Genomic DNA, 15,708 nt, shown 5'->3' with positions numbered 1-15,708 from the left:
AAACAAAATAAACTCAAATACCACTCAACAATAAAATATTATTTAAAATAAAATAGATTTAATTTTATTCATACGATTATTTTCAATAAAATCTTGTTAAAGTGATTTTTATTATTCTAAGGTTGGTATTATTATCATTCCGATATAACCATACGGTTTGAAAACTACCCACAAAAAACGTTTTAGATCACATTTATAAGACGTAGTAAGAAAATGGATCAGAATTCCACACCGATAATAAAAGTACCTTCTAGGGTAGTGAAAAGTGAACCGAAAAAAACGAAAAGAAGATGTATGCTTGATTTTTCCTTGCCAAGAGTTGCAACAAAAACTGTTGGGGGAGAAATCGAGGACAACGTGGATTCCCGTTTAGGAAGTAAAAAGTATCCGAAAACTCCAGAACGGTTATTATTATCAACCCCAAAATGTGCAAGTACACCCGGTAAAAGGAAATCGAGCTGGAATGATGATCATAATAGAGTTAAACGAGCGAAAACTACTGAAAATAATTCGATTGTACGTTTTAATTAAAAAAAAAACTTTATTATTACCTAAATAATTCATTTTATGCTTTTTTAAGGTACCTTTATATGAAGATTATCAATTATTAGGTGATAGTCAACTTATGAGATTTTCCGAACAATTATTATCATTTAAATCACTATATTCTGGTAATTAAAATTTTTTAAATTAAAATTAATTAAAATAGTAAACTTTCAGATGGTATAAGACGTATTGGTTACTGTGTAAGTGGTCAAAAAATAGATGAATTAAAGAAACGATTATTAAAAGGAGAATTTGAGATTCATAAAAATGTTATACTTTTAATTGGGACTAATGATTTTATTCAAGTAATTTTTAAACCTGATTTTGAAGTATAAATTTAATCATAACTTTTTTTTGTAGAAGACAGATTATCAAGTTATGTGTTCATCTTATACCCAACTACTCCAGTTTTTGAAATTAAAATGTTCCAAAATCATTTTAATGACTGTTCCTCCAGTAGCTAAATTTGAGAGTGATAAAAAACATTGGAAATTATTGCAGCAATTTAACCAGTTTATTGGCAGTTTCATAGATGGTATCTTTATTTATTTATTTTTTTTAATTTAACTTTACATCTCAAATGATAATTTCAAAATAAATGTAATTCATACAAAAATTGATATTTATGAGTTGAGATGAAATTTATAATTTTTCAATAATTGTAAAATTAACCAAAATTAGGTAGATGTTTAATGTTACACAAATGTTATGGATTTTATTCTACACCTTTTACAGAATATGAAGTTTTTGTTTACTAAAAATGGTGTATATGAGTATACAACATTATTTTCTGTTAGTTAAAAACAAATATTAACAGAGAGAGAATATATCTTTATTTGGCTATGGTAGTCTTCTATCCAGGATTTTTGTTGTTGTTTCTATATCTGTTCAATGTCTTTCTGTTATTGGTGTTATGTTTGTCCATTCATATAGCTTTTTATTTTGAATATTGTGTAGTGGATTATTCGGATGGCGCATCTTTGCAATGGTACCTTGTTTAGCGCGGTAGATCCATTCCTGGAGATAGGAGCGCTAAACCAAACAGCGTTATATGAGGTCATTTTAACAGCTAGTAAATAGGGAAACGGGAAGATGCGACCAAAAATAACCAAATTTTACTTTAATTTTAAACTGTAATACTAGTAATTTGCATTTTATATAATATTTTATACAGGATGGATCTAAATTGACGCGAAAGATTTTAAGGGGTGATTTTTCAATGAAAATTATCTTTGATGAAATTGTCTTTCACAACTTTTTGGTCCTTGAAGTTATAGCTCTTTAAAGTTAAGGGTAAAAATCTGCAACTTTCTTATCTCGTGACATTTTACAACTAACAAACTGTTAGTTTGATCACAAAAAATAAAATAATGCTGAGATCAATTTGACATAACTTCATTTCTTTGACTAATCATATGTTATAATAACCAATCTCTGAATTAATTTACCTGAGCCTGTGTATTATTTTATTTTTTGATCAAACTAACAATTTTAGGAGAAAATGTATAACACAAACATTTGCACAAATATATATAAAGTTTATATTTGTGATGAAGGTGCTGACTCTTCTGATACTGTTGATTTTTTGGCGAAGGAATCCATAGAAGTCGCTTTCTTTTTCTTTCATTAAACAAATGTCGGTAGCAGACAATCACATCCAAAACTCCTCTTACACTCCTGTTAAAATTTGGCTCATTCGCTACAATTTAATCTACTATTTCCGTTATCATTTCCAAATTTCTTAAGAAAATCTGTAGTAACTTGTTTTGGTTCATCGTCTTCAGAACCACTGTTTTCGCCTTCTTCAATTCCTTGTTCTGCCAATTCCTGAAGGTCATCGTTGGTAAGGCCTTCACCAGAAACATGCAGTAGCTTCTCAATATCCTGCTCATCTACATCTAGTCCTGCTGTTTCGCCTAGATTGACAATTTGACCAACAGTAGACTCTTCTCGTTGATAATCCTGGGATACCTCCGGTCATATCTTCTTCCACATTCCATTCATGCACTTCTTAGTTAATTCTTGCCAAGTGACCTCGATATTGCCTATGGTATCCAGGATTTTATATTTTTTCCAAAATTACAAAATTGTTTCTTTATCTCCACCTTCTGTTTTATCAATAAGTTGTTGAAATGTGCGACGAAGATAATGTGCCGTCAAATTAGCAATAACTTCCTGGTCCATTGGCTGAATTAACGACGATATAGGTTGATGGGATGTCTTGGTGCGTTATCCAGCAGTAATAGAACTTTTGCTTCAAAATTATTTAGTTCAGAGTAACGTTTTACAGATGAACAAAAATGTGTGATAAACCAATTTTGAAAAATGTCTCTTGTGATCCAAGATTTCTTATTAAAATCCCAAATGATGGGTAAACTAGGGTTTTGGCATGATACACAAGTTGGCGTTACCACTCAGAAGAAGGGTGAAACGGTCTTGTTTCATCTACGTTAAACACCAATTCTGGTGAATAATTTCCTCTTTCAATTATGGCTTTTAACGTTGTAGAAAAAATTGAAGCGGCAGCAGTATCTGCACTCGCTTCTTCTCCGGCGGTTCGAATGTTGTGGAGGTTGCTTCTTTTTTTAAAATTATCGAACCAACCTAGGCTAGCTGTAAAATTTTCACTCTTATCTTCTCTTTCATTTTGAATGTGAATCAAAATATTTATAGCCTTTTGCATGATGGTTTTTTGACTTAGCGGCATGTTGCGTTCGATTTCATCATCAATCCAAATAGAAAGACGTTTTTCCATTTCTTCTAAAATGGAGCGTTCTTGATAGAAATATCTTTGCTGCACTATACGATGTGGTAATAGTTGCTGACAACTTAATTTTGTCTTTGCTTTTTAAAATGGTTCTTATTGTAGAAGTAGACAAATTTAAAGCATTTTAATGTCGGGCGAAATGCTTTTTCGTGTCATTTTTGTTATTATCTTTACACCCACTCATTTTTACAATCTAAAGAAAATAAGGATTAAATTTAAATGCACAAATATTTATTATTTTCTTACACAACAATCTCTATTATTACTAGGTGCATAAACTAATTACGTTTTACGCAGAACGTGAAAGTGTTGAACACTCTGTAATAGCTTACAAAACGTAAATACACCAAACAAGCATACATTCTGGGGATTGACAGCGTATATATTCGGGAATAATCGTATTATAGAAATCAATGAAATGCTGCAATAATTTGAATCCCGCTATATTTTGAGCATTTTTAAAGTTTTCAACAAACCACGTTATAGCAAATCAGCGTTAACGAGGTCTTATTGTAGTTAGGACATGTTCATAATCCAACAAAAGTCTAACTATTACTTTATAGATGTGTACAGCCGTTTTAGTGGAAATTCCATTATTCCCATATGCTCTTCTTATTGCTTCTAGTTCTTTTTCTTTGTAGTGTTTTTTAAGACGTAGTTTCTTGTCTAAAATCATACCTAGATATTTGATGTTTTCCAAAGGTCCTAATTTACCATGTTCTGTTTGGATGTAGGGAGAGTTCTCTTTGATATTGTGGTAAGGTAGTGAGAGCTGAACTTTGGAACGGTTGGGTTGTAGTCTCAATTTGAATAACTAGGCAAGTGTCTCATTGTAGAATGTTTGCATTTCTTGTTGTTTCAATTAGGTTTTTGCGTGGGTGACCAATGTCGTGTCGTCCGCGTATTGTACGATTAGGACTTGCAATACCGGACCAAAATCTCAATACCGGTATTCAAAACTTTTAAAACCGGGATACCGGTATTACTATAAAAAAGTTTATTCACTAAATTACAATCACTGTCAATATATCTATTTGTAAGAATTTTTCCCCTCTGCGGCGTCACCTCTACTAACAACAGGTTAATTCCTACTATATTTTTAGGTTGACAATAAAGCATAAGATGCAGAATTTGAGAAGATAATCAAAAAATTAAAAGATATTAGGAATCTGTACAAAGTACCAATGTGGGTATATAAATGTCCACAATATAATAAGATAAATTAATATTATTATTGGTTGTAGCACAGCATGCTACAACCAATAAACTTAAAGGTCTGGATACCATTATTGTTTTGTTGTCTTTCACTTGGTCCAAAGGTTCAACTTCACTGCCGCGTCAAAAAATGAAATTCTTTCGAATTCCAAGAAAGGAACTTTAACATAATGGCTCTTGGTAGTTTGTCAGACTTATCATACTACTGTTATACTTGGTGGGACATTACACGAATCAAACTGACCTGAAATATGTTGTATGCAGAGAGTATTTTATTGTTGGCTAGGTATAACAAATTTATTGAACACGAACATTAAGTTGTCGTCATCAAAGGTTGAGTCTTCGTTATCTTCAACATTCTGTCAGAGTGCAAAATGATATTTCTTGTAGATGGTATTCACACTGACCAAAAAATGTCACTTGAAAAAATGAGGTTAGTACAGACATAAGATAGATAACAACTTTCTGTTTGGTCAACATCATTTTCCAGCACAGCTTTAAACAAACACGGCCGTTTTCAATCGATCACTTCCGGCTAGCATTTTTATAATGAAACGTCAAAAAATGTCACTTGAACATGTAAACTTAGAACGGACAGAAAATAAATAACAAACACGAATCGTCTACGTCATTTTCCAGCACAACTTCAAACTAGCACGGCCGTTTTCGAAGACATCGGCCGCCCCCGGCTATCGAAGGCGTTAAATAAAAATAATATAAAATAATAAATAATATAGGTAATGAAGTAGAGGAGTAATGGGAGAATAGAGTGGTAATGGGCGGTAATTTTTGGTTGATTTGAATGGTCGCTTTTGAGTATTGTAATGATGGTTCCAAATTTCCACGCGGAAAGGAATATTTGTGCCTGTACATAGTAATTAAAGAGTCTACGTATATAGTTGTGAACCTCTGGATCTAGTTTTCTTAAAGTAAGTTTTGTTATCAGGTCATGTCCTGGCGCGGTGTTTTTTTCCTTTATGAATATGTATATTGTATTCGTCTTCGCTAACATCTGAGATAAACTTATTGTGTATTGGTGGTGTTAGATACCCTGCGTTTTCTCGCATGCAGAATGCATCTAGAAAATGTTCTGCCATAGCGTTGCATTTCTGTACGTCAAATACACACTCGGTATTGTTATACATTAGTTTGGGATCGATCAGGATCTCTTGTATGTATTTGGTGATTTTCTTAATTTTGTTCCAGTATGAGCGCTCTTTGTCTTCCTTGATTTCTGAACAAACTTGTAACTATTGATTAGTTTGGTATACTTTTACTTCTTTATGTGTTTGCTTATTGAGTCGGTTGAATTCTGTCTTTAAATTTATGTCCTTCGTCTTCTGATAGATGTATGTCGTCTTCTTAGCATATACAATTAGATTCAATATATCTTTGAAAAGTTTGTTAACGAAATGGTGATATGTTACTATTGGAGAGTGTTTCATGATGGATTGCGTGAATTGTAGCTGAAACTTATTAATGGTTTCACTGTTAATCGGTATCGCTGTGTTGTTTGTGATAAAAATATAAAAATATTTAGGGACAACCCCCGTCTTTGACAATTTTTATGATCCCCCTCTGATTTTATCTATTTTGTGTCCATTCTTTTGTATTACGTAACAGTTCCGATATTCTATTTTTTTGATCACATTTCGTTTTCGTTTCCACAAATAGCGCCAAATCTATATAAATTCGGTGTAACAAAGCAATACTCTAGATTCCAGTGCATTTTAGCATATCCGCCACTATGTTATGTGATTCAGGTGATTTTCTGTTCCATAATTTTTAAACAGCTGTTTTTATTTCGTCCCCTTGAATTCGTGATTCACATTCTCGAACTTGAAACGTTAGATTCTTCTGTGGGTCAGAATCTTCCGCAGGCTTGAAGGACTTCCGCGGGCTTTCCAGGAAGAATCTTTAATTGAAAGGTAATAGTGTTTAAAAGTTTTCTGTTGGAGTTGATATGACAACGGCAGAAATGTGGTTAACACTATAATAACACATTATATACACTCAAAACGAGGTCGCTTGCAGCCCCAGCGCCATAGTTGATATGATATCGACATAAAGATGGTCAGCACTGTAAATAAAGCACTATATAAACCCAAAATGCCGACATCGCTTGCGGACGAGACGCTTTAGTTGATATGATATCGACATAAAGATGGCAAGCACTGTAAATAAAGCATTGTATACACCCAAAATGCCGAGATCGCTTGCGGTCGAGGCATTGGAGTTGATAAGATATTAGCACAAATGTGGTCATATACAGGATGTCCCGAAACTCAACGTCAGGCGGCCACCGGGTGCGAGGCCAACCCATACCTGCTCTGGTAAAAATGAGAAAAAAATTTCATGTCTCTTAGTTAAGTGGTAACAGACATACTCTTGAAAATGTTAAAAAACGGACCCGTACACCATATCTTTAGGTACTACGGTCAGAAATGTTTGCAATTTAATAGTGATTTTTTTAATAATCTATTCCTTGTGAACCATGCTACTGTAGAAGTCACAAATCAATCAACAAAAGTCCTTAGTTTTGCAAAAAAATATATTAATTTGATTGAGTTAAGGTTGAAAGAATTTAAGTCTATCAAGTTTGACACACCCTTGGCAAGTAATTTTAAAAGATGGCCTGTTTAGTCAAGTTTCCAAACAACACTTGTCATTTTTCTTGTCATAAAAAATATTATTGCCTGTTTTTCTGCAAAAAACATGTTATTTAAAAAATTCTTACTTTTGTATGTTATTTGTATTTACTTTCTATTTCCTCTTAACTTTGTTAAAAGATGTGCCAGTCAATATCTACGAACTACAAAATGTGGTTTCAACAAGATGGTTGCCCTTATGTCTTGCAAAAAGACTCTTTCAAATAAGGTTAATCTAAAGACAAAATTAAACAAATAAATTTATTTATTATTAATTTTATAGCATTATTTTCTTAAAACTAAGGGAAATGCTCAAATTATTTGCCGTCGGCACTAATACAAGCTCTGCATCGTCACAGAAAAGATCTTTTTACTAGTTGTGCAAATCTCTTTGCATTTATGGCTTAGTTCGGCAAGATTTTCAATCGGTGTTTAATACACTGTTTATGCAATCCTAATAAGAAGGGATTTAGATCCAGAGAATGAGGAGGCCACATAATCGAACCATGACGCCCAATCCATCTTTCTGGGCATTCTGTATGTAATCCCATACAGGACAAGCATAATGAGGTGGGCAACCATCTTGTTGAAACCACATTTCTCTGTAGATATTGAGTGGCACATCTTCTAACAATGTTATTAAATCATTTTGGAGGAAATACAAATAACATACAAAAGTGGGAATTTTTTAAATAACGGCATTCATATTTTTTAGGAAAAGAAAAATGGCAAGTGTTATACCATTTTGGAATCTTGACTAAATAGGCCATCTTTTTAAAATAACTTGCAATCGTGTGTCAAACTTAATAGACATAAATTCTTGCAACCTTAATTCTATCAAACTAATACTTTTTTTTGCAAAACTAACGACTTTTGTTGTTCGATTTTTGACTGCTATAGTAGCATGGTCCATTAGGAATACATTATTAAAAAAATCACTATTAAATTGCGAACATTTCTGACCGTAGTACCTAAAGATATGATGTACGGGAACGATTTTTAACATTTTCAAAAATATGTCTCTTACCACTTAACTAAGAGACATAGAATTTTTTTCTTATTTTTACCAGAACAGGTATGGGTTGGCTTTTCACCCGGTGCCCGCTTGACGTTGAGTTTCGGGACATTCTGTATACTCAAAACGCCAAGATCGCTAGCTGCTGGAATTGCAATAGAATAAAGAATCATATACAGTCAAAACGTCGACGTCGCCTGCTGCCGAGACATTGGAGTTGATATGATATCGACACAAACCTGGTCAACGCTATAATAAAGGTTTTCACTTCTATTAATGTTGTTGGCCTGTTGTTCCTGATTTTTAGTTTATTTCACTCAAAGATCATTTCCCAAGTTTCTTGCATTATCCATGGTTTCTTTGGTTGATCTTTATTAGAATTTACAGATGCGGTAGCGAGCTTAATAGCGTGTTTCATTTCTGTTCAACGTTCATCAGAGTTTGATCGAGCTTTTTGTGGCGATATTTTGTCAAGATTATTTCTAACTGCATATTAAAAAGCTGCTTTTTCATCATAATACCAAGGGTTGGGTTTTGGAGAGCGGCATTTGTTGCTCTGTAGTTTGAGACAGATTCCTGTGACTAAAGTAGCAGATTTTTTCCATGTACTCTTGAAAAGAACGTAATCAATTTGATTGCGTATGTCATCAGGCGATCTCCAGTATTCATTCTCCTGATATGATGTTGAAAATAATAAACTTCATTCTTCATCCAGAATTCAATGGCCATTTGACCACGTTGTCACGCACTATTGTGTGTAGGTGTGTTTCAAAATAAACCAGAAAAGTTGTCTATTTCATTTTGGTGCCATAGATTTATATTAGATTTAGGTTGATCACTTTGTTTCATGCACGTTACCAGAAGCACATACCGACTAAATACATAAAAAAAGATAACTTTGGCTCTTTGAAATAGTTGTATCACTTCGCAAAAAATCAAGACCGAACAACTAACAATAAGTTAAAAAACTACAAACAGCAAATAAAACTAACAAATAAAATTATTACTGGAAAAGGTGTACTATTTTCCTTAACATTTTTTTTTTTAATTATCATGATTATTTAGAAATCTCTTAGACTTTATCTGTTTCTAATAACATTATGGTGTAATATTTGACCACCTTATAGGATTATACTTGGGTTATAGACTTTATAATCCTTTCTTGAGATATTTGTTATTAAAAATGTTTTTCTTGTTTTTGTTATTTTTAGGTGATTTTGTTAATGTTATCGACTTATGCAGTATTTTTATTAGTTATTCAAATACTGTATCTATGGATTATTATGAAAAGTATGTAGAAATGATATTAAAAAAATATTTCGTGAAAATTGCCCCTAAAAAAAATTTGATTTTTTAGGCAATACATTAAACCAGCTCGTCCAGACTTAATCCATTTGAACAAAAAGGGGTTTATGATGTTAAGGTTTATGTTGGATACACATTTTTTAGAGGCCAATATCAACAATCTTATGAAACCTTTGAAGAAGAAATTATTTCCAGATAATAGCTTTTAAATCAAAATTGACATAAATGAAAATTTAAAGAATAATTTTTTATTTGTTTGTTGACAAAGAATGTTCTATTTCAGTTACTTATTAAAATTTTATTCTGTTTCTTAAATGAAACAATTAACCATTTTTTTAAAAATATTTTAATCACATTAATTTTACTCTTTCTTTATGGTAGAAAGAACTTTTAGTAAATTCCTACTACACAAATCCAAAGGAGTTTGTTTTTCCACATTTACACCATCCAAATCTCCTCCATTTTCTACTAATAATTTTGCCACTTCTTGTCTATCTTCTTCACAAGCCAAATGCAAAGGTGAGTTTCCGTAAGAATCTTTTGGATTTATTTTCAAACGTTTTTCCTCTCTAAATTTTAAGAGAACTTGGATAACTGAAAGATTTCCTTTTGAAGCTGCTCTATGTAATGGTGTTGCCCCTCTGATATCGGAAATATTTATATCAGCAGAGTGTTCTAACAAAACTTCAACGATCTATAAAGAAATATATTATTTTTGATTAATGTTAGTTTTTATTATTTATTACTTCTTCCCATCCTTTCGAACAAGCATATTGTAAAGCGGAGTGTCCTTGATTCGTTTTATGATTTACATCCGCTTTATTTGATATTAAAAACTTAACAATTTCAACTCGACCAGCGGAAGCGGCTAAAATTAACGGCGTTGAATCGGTATCATCATCTGGATCGATCGGGCTATTCTTTTCGATTAGATATTCGACTAACTTTAAGTTTCCACTGAGACAAGCCCAGTGCAATAAAACTCTCCCATTCTAAAACAGATTATTTGAGGTTAAGTTTGTGTATATTTGGTAATTTAGTAAACAAAGCTTTTTTTGGGCAATAAATTAAACATACATCATCTTGTTTAAGTACTAATAACGGATTATCTTCGACCGCAACTCGAATTACCTCAAAATCACCTTTATGGGCTGATTCGTAAACGGAAATTTGACTCGTCATTTTTAAAATGTCAATGAATGTTTAAATTTGACGTTTTGATATAGTTCCGACATCTATCGGTCATTTTTAAATTATAAATGTAAACAATATATTGTTATAAATAATTTGTTGAAAAGATAAAATCGTTTAAAAAATTATCTTTTTATCTGGTTTTGATGTAAAATATAATAAGGAAAATGTGGGATACTTATGAACCTCATTTAGGGACAAAAAGATTACTTTTTTAAATCTTGCTGCGTAATAGCATAGAATAACTATTTCTGTGGTAATAGTTTTTGCATGTTTTTGATGATTGTAACTCTCCATTTTGGTTCTTTATATTTCGCAATTGCTTTGCATTCAGTTTCTTGGCTACCCCAGAGAACTGTTTCTGACTTTCCCTCAACTTCTTTCCAAACTTTCCATTTATTCCTTTTTTCTATGTTATCTAGTCGTTTACCATTCCGTTCCAGCTTATTCCATCTAACATTGAGATTCCAGTGTTCTTCTAGCTCTTCGAGGTTTCTTAACTTTCTATTCAGTTTGTTTGAACTACGTGTTTCCTATTAGTAGTTGGTTACTAATGCAAAAATCTATCATTTTGTTGCTTGCGATTCCGTTGTTCCAAATTACTAAGTAGTTAGCTAGCTAGAAAAAATACTTTATCTGACACAAAATGTATTTGATTTAGTATTAAGTTTTATATATTACGAGCCCTAACAACTATATATTGGAACAAAATAAAATTTATATATAATTAACAACAATTATACAGATTATTTTGCTTTAATAAATTTTTCAAATGAATATCATTTGATTAGATAATTAACAACAATTTTGTCTAATGAACAACACAAAAAACTAAATACATATCCTATTACATCTAATTAAACTAGAAAAATGTACATTTTACCTGACAACAGCACGATTTGTATTTGTAATATGGAGTAACATCGCCCTTAGATTTTATAACCGGTTAAATTCGGTTGGGCATTGAATTCACTAAGGTTCTGCACTGTTCAGGAGTAAATCCATCCCAAATTTGTTTTATTTTGGCTTTAAGTTCTGGCAATGTCCGTTGTGGGTTGTTCCTCAAAGTTTGTTTCATTTTGTACCACACTGTTTCAATTACATTCAGATCTGGACTGTTGGAAGGCCAAGAAAGGACATTAATATTTTGATCGCCAAATCACTTTTTTATAGTTTTGGCCGTATGACAAGCCGCTCCATCCTGCTGAAATATGTAATTTTCGCCAACATTTAACTTCACGATAGGTAGTAAGCTGTTTTGTAGTATTTGCTGATATTTTGCGGCGTTGACGGTGCCATCAATAAATTCAAAGCATTTTAATCCTGAAGCTGTCATACAGCCCCAAATCATTACTCCCTTCGGAAATTTTACACAACGTTTTAAATAATCTTTATGAAATGCCTCATGTTTATTGCGTTGTTACACATATGTACATCAAATTTCGACTCATCGCTGAATATTACCCTGGACCAATCTTCTGCTGACCAAGAGAGTTTAGATTTTGCCCATGTAAGCCTGGCTTTCTTTTGTTTTTCTGTTAACAGTGGTTTTTCTTTTGCTTATAAAACAACCATTTTTTAAATGCTGCTTTTTTAAATTATTACTTGTAAGTAAACCTAGTAAAACTTTAATCCACTTTTAAGAATCCATTTGCGACAGCATTCCCTTGATAAATTTAATCCAGTTTCATTATTCCATTCAGCAGTAACTTGTCTTAAAGTATTTCTTGGTCCTTTTTTGCAGATTTTTACAAGTATTCTTTTATTTCTATCAGAAACTAACTTTGGCCGACCTGAACTTTTACCCTTTTTTCTAAAATTTGCTCAGTTTCTCCATAATGTTTGATTACATTCCACACTGTGCTTTTAGGAATATTAAGTTCGTCTGCAATTTCACGTATTGTTTTATTGTGGCAATAATTTTTAATTACTAATTCACGGATTTTTGAACCTGTAGAGATACCACGCACCATTTTAATTGATAAATAGAGATTTATTCAACAGCAACAATGTTACAAGCTTTGGAACAAACCGGCAATTTGACATTTCATTTTACGTTGTTTTCACAGTTTACTTATCTTAATTTGTTCCATTTTTATGGAAGTTACTTAACACTGTCCCAATATTAAGTTGTTAGGTAAAATGTACATTTTTCTAGTTTAATTAGAATTAATAGGATATGTATTTTGTTTTTTGTGTTGTTCATTAGACAAAATTGTTGCTAATTATCTATTCAAATGATATTAATCTAAAAAAATATTAAAACAAAATAAACTGTCCCAATATATAGTTGTTAGGGCTCGTAATATAAAATTATGAAAGGGAGGGCTAAAATATGAATTTAGATTCTAAAAAAATCATGTTAATTATTTTAGTCGATAATTTTTAGCGAATAATGTCGAGAAAAACGGGATTTTCGTTTTCATCTCTTTAAAAATATAAGATTTCTCAGAATAGACAGGCTCTACTACAACTATTGGAAATTGCTTGGTGTCTGTCCATTTTTATCACAGAAGACTGATGACTGCTATCACAAGCACAGAAGCCGCTAAATAAAAAGAAAGTGCGGAAAAGTGACTAACACTAGATTAACTTCAGTTATAAAACTTCTATTATATGATAACTAACTTCAGGTTTAAAATGTCAACCTCAATTTCCACATATTTGTAATCTTCGTTAAAAATCCTTTAAAATGAGTACAAACACAACATATTTGTCTTCAATATTAATGAAATTATGGTCAACTTCCGGTTAAGAATGTCAACGTCAATTTTGGCATATTTGTAATCGTCGTGAAAATTCCTTTAAAATGAGTCCAAACATCATACGTTTAATTTCAATTTTACTGGAGGTATAAGCAACTTCCGGTTTGAAATGTCAATGTCATTTTGACATATTCTTAATTTTTATAAAATGTCTTAATATTTGTCACAAAAACAAAAATATAATAATAAAAAATTGCTATCTTCATTGTTGCTAACTTAGGATTTAATGTTTTTTATTCTAACTTTTTGTTTTTTGAGATAAGTGCGTCTTGTTTGGATTGATTTTAAAGGTTTTTTTCATAAAGAATACATCATGAAAGAACAGCATGAAGTTGTCCATTTGTCTATTATATGATAACTAACATCAGGTTTAAAATGTCAACCTCAATTTTGACATATTTATAATATTCATTAAAAATCCTTTAAAATGAGTCCAAACATCATACGTTTAATTCCAATATTACTCGAGCTATAAGCAACTTCCGGTTTTAAATGTCAACGTAATTTTGATATACATATTCTTAATTTTTATAAAATGTCTTAATATTTGTCACAAAAACAAAAATATAATAATAAAAAATTGCTATCTTCATTGTTGCTAACTTAAGATTTAATGTTTTTTATTCTAGCTTTTTTGAGATAAGTGCGTCTTGTTTGGATTTATTTTAAAAGTTTTTTTAATAAAGAATACATCATCAAAGAACGGCATGAAGTTGTCCATTTGTCTATTATATGATAACTAACTTCAGGTTTAAAATGTCAACCTTAATGTTGACATATTTATAATCGTCGTGAAAAATCCTTTAAAATGAGTCCAAACATCATACGTTTAATTCCAATATTACTCGAGATATAAGCAACTTCCGGTTTGAAATGTCAATGTCATTTTGACATATTCTTAATTTTTATAAAATGTCTTAATATTGTCACAAAAATAAAATATAATAAAAAAAAATAAAAATTTAAGGTTGGTATTAATATTTAAAAATTAAATTGCTATCTTCATTGTTGCTAACTTCGGGATTAATGTTTTTTATTCTAACTTTTTTGTTTTTTGAGATAAATGCATCATGTTTGGACTCATTTTAAAGGTTTTTTAATGAAGATGACAAATATGTCAAAATTGACGTTGACATTTCAAACCGGAAGTGATTGTATTTCCATTAATATTAAAGTTAAATATGTCGAGTTTGGACTCATTTTAAAGGATTTTCTATGAAGTTGATAAATATGTCAAAATTAAAAGTTGAAATTTCGAACTTTTTGGTTTTATGAGATAAATGCGTCAAGTTTGGACTCACTTTAAAGGTTATTTTATGAAGATTACGAATATAATAATAAAATGAAAGTTGACATTGACAACTGAAAGTTTTTTCACGACTAAACCCGAATGTTTCTAGTTCTCGTTCTAGGTTTAGTTCAATAAAAATATGCAACATAGTGATATCTTATGCTAAGGAGCGCTACCTACCGCTGTCGTTTGTAAAATGGATAAGATGAGAGATGTTAATCTATTTGTAGAGTCGCTGAAGAATGGCCAAGGGCGGAAACTAGTTAGACTTAAATTCTATGTAAAATAAAAGACAAACTTTTAATTTTATACTAACATCTAGAAAACGACACTGGTCCGAAATTGTAGGTTCATCTATTTTTTCTATTGTAGAATTTCTTGGTGTATCTAAGTGTCGTATGATGCAAATCGGACTTGAAATCGTATAACGTGATTGGCGCCTAGCTTTATCCTTTAAAACAAATAGTACTTTAGGTCATTCGGAATTCTGCATTTTTTTTCTAAGATAAGTTACACCTTTACCTACCAAACAGCATGAAAATCTGTAAAAACGATAAAATGTCGCTTAGTCAAGTGATGTATAACGCGGTCCAATTTAAAGTTGGTTAGCTATGTAAATTAAACATTATTATTGTAGAGTTTAGTGTTTAAAAATGAGTCATAATATATTGCATACGTATCTTAATAACAACCGCGTCGTGTTGCAGTCTAGTCGGTATTCAGTTAAAACGTAAATGCAATCAAATAATATCCTTTAAAATAATAACAATCAGCTATCAATTATTTCAAAAGATTTTTAGTAACACTTACTACTAATATCTATTAAGCGAACCCATAATGGACGAAAAAGGACGAAAAATCCCTCTAAGCATTAGTAAGAAACTACTTAATAAATTAAATATACGTACTAGTTGTGACGATTTAGTTATTAGTACATGATGTTTCGTTATTTGTGGCGTGTATTT

General features: G+C 31.3%; 2 protein-coding genes across 3 annotated transcripts; one reads left to right on the top strand and one right to left on the bottom strand.

The window, feature by feature from the left end:
• Positions 1 to 156: 156 nt before the first annotated feature.
• LOC111422093 (maternal effect protein oskar-like) lies at positions 157 to 9,768 on the top strand. Of its 2 annotated transcripts, XM_071200082.1 has the most exons (7): positions 165 to 205; positions 255 to 516; positions 581 to 671; positions 721 to 851; positions 907 to 1,081; positions 9,403 to 9,481; positions 9,549 to 9,768. In XM_071200082.1, the coding sequence occupies exons 2-7, from the start codon at positions 295 to 297 to the stop codon at positions 9,703 to 9,705; spliced, it is 855 nt and encodes a 284-aa protein (XP_071056183.1). In that variant the 5' UTR covers positions 165 to 205; positions 255 to 294; the 3' UTR covers positions 9,706 to 9,768. The 2 variants fall into 2 exon arrangements, with proteins under 2 accessions (XP_071056182.1, XP_071056183.1); XM_071200081.1 differs by having other exon boundaries at positions 157 to 516.
• Positions 9,723 to 10,720, bottom strand: LOC111420247 (26S proteasome non-ATPase regulatory subunit 10-like). Its single transcript, XM_023053203.2, has 3 exons — positions 10,574 to 10,720; positions 10,243 to 10,488; positions 9,723 to 10,190 (listed from the first exon to the last, which is right to left on the bottom strand). The coding sequence occupies exons 1-3, from the start codon at positions 10,676 to 10,678 to the stop codon at positions 9,858 to 9,860; spliced, it is 684 nt and encodes a 227-aa protein (XP_022908971.2). The 5' UTR covers positions 10,679 to 10,720; the 3' UTR covers positions 9,723 to 9,857.
• Between the last annotated feature and the right edge of the window lie 4,988 nt (positions 10,721 to 15,708).

The sequence above is a fragment of the Onthophagus taurus genome, chromosome 11, assembly GCF_036711975.1.
Source record: "Onthophagus taurus isolate NC chromosome 11, IU_Otau_3.0, whole genome shotgun sequence".
Classification (NCBI taxonomy): Eukaryota; Metazoa; Arthropoda; class Insecta; order Coleoptera; family Scarabaeidae; genus Onthophagus; species Onthophagus taurus.
This window is presented reverse-complemented; position numbering and strand designations above follow the sequence as displayed.

Coding starts and splice junctions, on each gene's coding strand:
- LOC111422093 (XM_071200081.1), top strand. CDS start 214: ATGGATCAGAATTCCACACCGATAATAAAAGTACCTTCTAGGGTAGTG. Junction 852..906: donor GGACTAATGATTTTATTCAA/GTAATTTTTAAA, acceptor TTTTTTTTGTAG/AAGACAGATTATCAAGTTAT. Junction 9,482..9,548: donor TCTATGGATTATTATGAAAA/GTATGTAGAAAT, acceptor TTGATTTTTTAG/GCAATACATTAAACCAGCTC.
- LOC111420247 (XM_023053203.2), bottom strand. CDS start 10,678: ATGACGAGTCAAATTTCCGTTTACGAATCAGCCCATAAAGGTGATTTT. Junction 10,489..10,573: donor TAGTACTTAAACAAGATGAT/GTATGTTTAATT, acceptor AATCTGTTTTAG/AATGGGAGAGTTTTATTGCA. Junction 10,191..10,242: donor GTTCGAAAGGATGGGAAGAA/GTAATAAATAAT, acceptor ATTTCTTTATAG/ATCGTTGAAGTTTTGTTAGA.